At 38.6% G+C, this 3,726-nt stretch overlaps 1 protein-coding gene across 1 annotated transcript; it reads left to right on the top strand.

Annotated features, from left to right (window-relative positions):
- Positions 1-449: 449 nt before the first annotated feature.
- On the top strand, positions 450-2,799 carry rcvrna (recoverin a). The gene is made up of 3 exons (XM_073833697.1): positions 450-1,004; positions 1,219-1,330; positions 1,664-2,799. The coding sequence occupies exons 1-3, from the start codon at positions 624-626 to the stop codon at positions 1,780-1,782; spliced, it is 612 nt and encodes a 203-aa protein (XP_073689798.1). The 5' UTR covers positions 450-623; the 3' UTR covers positions 1,783-2,799.
- The last annotated feature ends 927 nt before the right edge of the window (positions 2,800-3,726 follow it).

Consider the following 3,726-nt stretch of genomic DNA (forward strand, 5'->3'; position numbering starts at 1 on the left):
CCGAAAGCACATTTGAATGCCAGATGTCAAAGCCCCAAAATAGTGCTTCTCGAAGCACCAAACTGTTTATATTTCTGAAGAAAAAATAACAACTCATGGGGTGTTGTCTCATTCATAAATGCACCTCAGGGATTTTACACATCCTGTTAATTACCCAGTCCATTTAGAGTAACAGCAGATGGTCGTGTAAGCCGGTGAGATTTTTTAGCAAACGAACCCCCAATGTAAAGTGTACCATCCCACACTTTGAGCGACGCTAATCGCGTTGCTCACTTGATGACACAGGTCATTTAGTAGCAAAGGGCAGAGTTTTGTTTGCTATCCTCGTATCATAAGACCCTGTTGTGAAGGAGCAAATCAACATAATGCAGCACTCATCAGAAGTAGTGTGATGTAACGAACTAATCTTTCAGAAAGCCTGTCTGGATTTAAATAGAGATATACATAATCCCATTCAGCACTTAGAGGAGTTGTCAGGGGTAGCCAAGCCCAAATAGGGGCCAACGACAGCACTCAAACACAACACCTAGTTAGAGAACGAAACAGCAAGAGAGGAGGGTGGGTGCAAGCAGAAGTAAACTCAGCCAAAATCTGCCGCTCTGACCCGTGCACAGCTTGGGAATATGGGGAACACCAAAAGCGGCGCTTTGTCCAAAGCGATTCTGGATGACCTCAAGCTGAACACCAAGTACACAGAGGAAGAGCTCTGCGCGTGGTACGCAACCTTCCTCAAAGAGTGTCCCAACGGACGTATCACCAAAGAGCAGTTTGAGGGCATCTATGCAAGTTTCTTTCCAGATGCTGACCCCACCGCTTACGCCCGACACGTCTTCCGCAGCTTTGACACTAATGCTGATGGCACCTTGGATTTTAAAGAGTACATTGTGGCGCTGCACCTTACCTCATCAGGCAAGACCCTGCGTAAACTCGAATGGGCTTTCGCTCTCTACGATGTAGATGGCAATGGGACCATCAGCAAAAACGAGGTCCAGGAAATTGTACGGGTGAGTATCTCTCATAATTGCTTTTTAATGCACATCTTGCAATCACTATTGATATTCTTAGGGATCGTTACATTGGTTTGTTTGCATTCATTGCCAATAGTTGTCGTATGTAGTCCAACAGATTTGACCAGATGGTTCAGTGTGGCATACGTCATTCAATAGTGTTATTTGAGGAATGACAGAATTTTAATATCTTGCATTCTCCCGCTAACAGTCGATATTCAACATGATTCCTGACGAGGACCAGAAAAACCTCCCGGAAGATGAGGACACACCGGAAAAGCGAGCGGACAAAATCTGGAACTTTTTCGGAAAGAAGGAAGATGGTACTAACTCCTCACACAATTTGCTACACTCTTAAAAATTGCTTCACGATGCCATAGAAGAAGTTTTTTTGTCTAAATGGTTCCATAAAGAACCTTTAACCTCTGAAGAACCCTTTGGTTTCACAAAAGGTTCTTCAGATTCTAAAAAGGTAAGAAAGAGATGGTTCTTTTAAAGAATCTTTGACTGAATGCTTCTTTGTGGAACCAAAAATGGTTCTTCTATGGCATCACTCTGAGGAACCTTTTAAAACACCTTTATTTTTAAGAGTGTACTGCTGTAGACTACATGAATCATGATGTGCTCTCATAATCCTTGTCTCATTGTCTTCACAGATAAGATTGCAGAGGGGGAATTCATTCAGGGTGTCATGGAAAACAAAGACATCTTGAGGTTGATACAGTTCGATGAGCCAAAGAAGATCCAGGAGAAGCTCAAGGAGAAGAAGCACTAATGGCCACATTAGTTCATTCCCATAAGACTGATTTCTATTCGTTTGACATCCAGACTTCTTCTCCAGACCACTTTCTGGAGACATTCATGCACACATCAGAACCTGCAGTAGCTTTTCACATACAAGACTTGATTTGTGGACCACCTCCATCTGGAGGGCCTCACTGCTATTTCGATTGCTTGTAGAATCCAATCAATAAGAGGTCCAATCAGATTAGGCTCATGTTAACAGTGCAACTCTCTGCTCAATCCTCTTAGGATCTGAAGGTCGGGTAAGACAAATCCACAGGGTCCAGTGGCTCTCCTCTTTTAGATCCCTTCAGGGTTAAGGTGGTTTATGTGCTCAACATGCTTTTATGAGACTCTAAAACCATCTGTTTAGCAGGCAACTGGATGATTTTTAAGGGACAAAGTTCTTATACTGTGGTTTTTAGCATGTGTACACTGTAAACAAAATCTGTAGAAATTACAGTATTACTGGCAGCTGGTTGCCAGTAACTTACTGTAGATTTTAATTTATGCTATTTACTGGCAACAGTTTGTTCAAAGTTAATTGAACATTAAACATTAACAAGTCTTTATCTTTACAGAATAAAACTAAAATAACAGCCTCATGCAAAGCATTCTGGGAACCAAAATCTGAAGGAAAAAAACAGAAAAAGGTTGATGAAGGTTTCTGGTTCCCAGAATGCTTTGCAGTAGGTTGTTATTTTATAGTTTTATTCTGTAAAGACAAAGACTTGTTAATGTTTAATGTTCATTTAACTTTGAACAAACTGTTGCCAGTAAATAACATAAATTAAAAATCTACAGTATGGTTACTGGCAACCAGCTGCAGAACTACAGCAAATTTTTTACAGTGTAGAGATGGCGATGAGAATACATATTGAAAACCGTGTACTCGATTGACTGTGTGGTTTTTGTCCATGTATTTGTATTATAATTTAGCAGCCAAAGTAACAATGTCAACATGTGTTGTTCATGTTTTTTTCTGTATATAAATATATTTTCCAGCTGATTTTTAGAGCAAGTAACTGGTAATAGCCACCACTTGTTGTTTCAGAAAGCTACTGACCTACCTTTGTACACAATATTATCCTTCAAAAACCAACCTGTCTCAAAATGGATATTTAGCCGGAGCTTTAATTAACTGATTGAGTTCAGGGTGAGATTACAGTCTCGAGTCTCTAAGCAAGTTTAGACTTACTAAACTTGAATACTAGATAGGTGCTCTCACCCCGAAGGGTATCTTCATCATGTTGATGCTGCTTACGGCCAAAGCTCTAAGGACAAGCCTGAAACACAAGGGCTTACCTCTTTCTTTTCTTAAAGCCGTCTTTGGCTCAGGGTAATGCATGGCCTGGTTTCAGCACTAGGACAGTGAGATGCAAAACAATGGCAAGAGCTCTGCAGCAAGGCTGCTTTTGGCTGTGGAAAACAGAGTCTGGAAGAAAAAGGCAGCTTAAAGGCAGCTTAAAATAAAATAAAATAATAAAATAAAATACAGACCTAAGAGACAGCAGCATAAAATACAGAACTGAAGGTCCACGAAGCTAATGAAACGAAATGAAATTAAAAAATAAAATAAAATAAAAAATGGAACTGAAGGCCCATTAAGATGGCAGCATAAAAAAAATAAATAATTAAATTTAATTTAAAATACTAAATAAAATACGGAACTGAGGGCCCATCATGCAAAGATGGCAGCATAAAATAAAATAAAAATTAAAAATAGAAGGTAAAATAATAAAAAATAAATAAAAAAATGCAACTGAAGGGCCAACAAGCTAAGATGGCAGTCTAAAATAAAATTAAAATTAAAAATAGAAGGTAAAATAAAAAAAATAAAAAATGGAACTGAAGGGCCATCAAGCAAAGATGGCAGCCTAAAATAAAATAAAATAAAATAAAATAAAATAAAATAAAATAAAATAAAATAAAATAT

This window comes from Garra rufa, chromosome 1, assembly GCF_049309525.1.
Source record: "Garra rufa chromosome 1, GarRuf1.0, whole genome shotgun sequence".
NCBI lineage: Eukaryota > Metazoa > Chordata > Actinopteri > Cypriniformes > Cyprinidae > Garra > Garra rufa.

Excerpts from the sequence above, each read along its gene's own strand:
- rcvrna (XM_073833697.1), top strand. The coding sequence starts at position 624 with ATGGGGAACACCAAAAGCGGCGCTTTGTCCAAAGCGATTCTGGATGAC. Across the intron at positions 1,005-1,218 it reads AGGTCCAGGAAATTGTACGG|TCGATATTCAACATGATTCC; the intron begins GTGAGTATCTCT and ends TCCCGCTAACAG. Across the intron at positions 1,331-1,663 it reads TTTCGGAAAGAAGGAAGATG|ATAAGATTGCAGAGGGGGAA; the intron begins GTACTAACTCCT and ends TTGTCTTCACAG.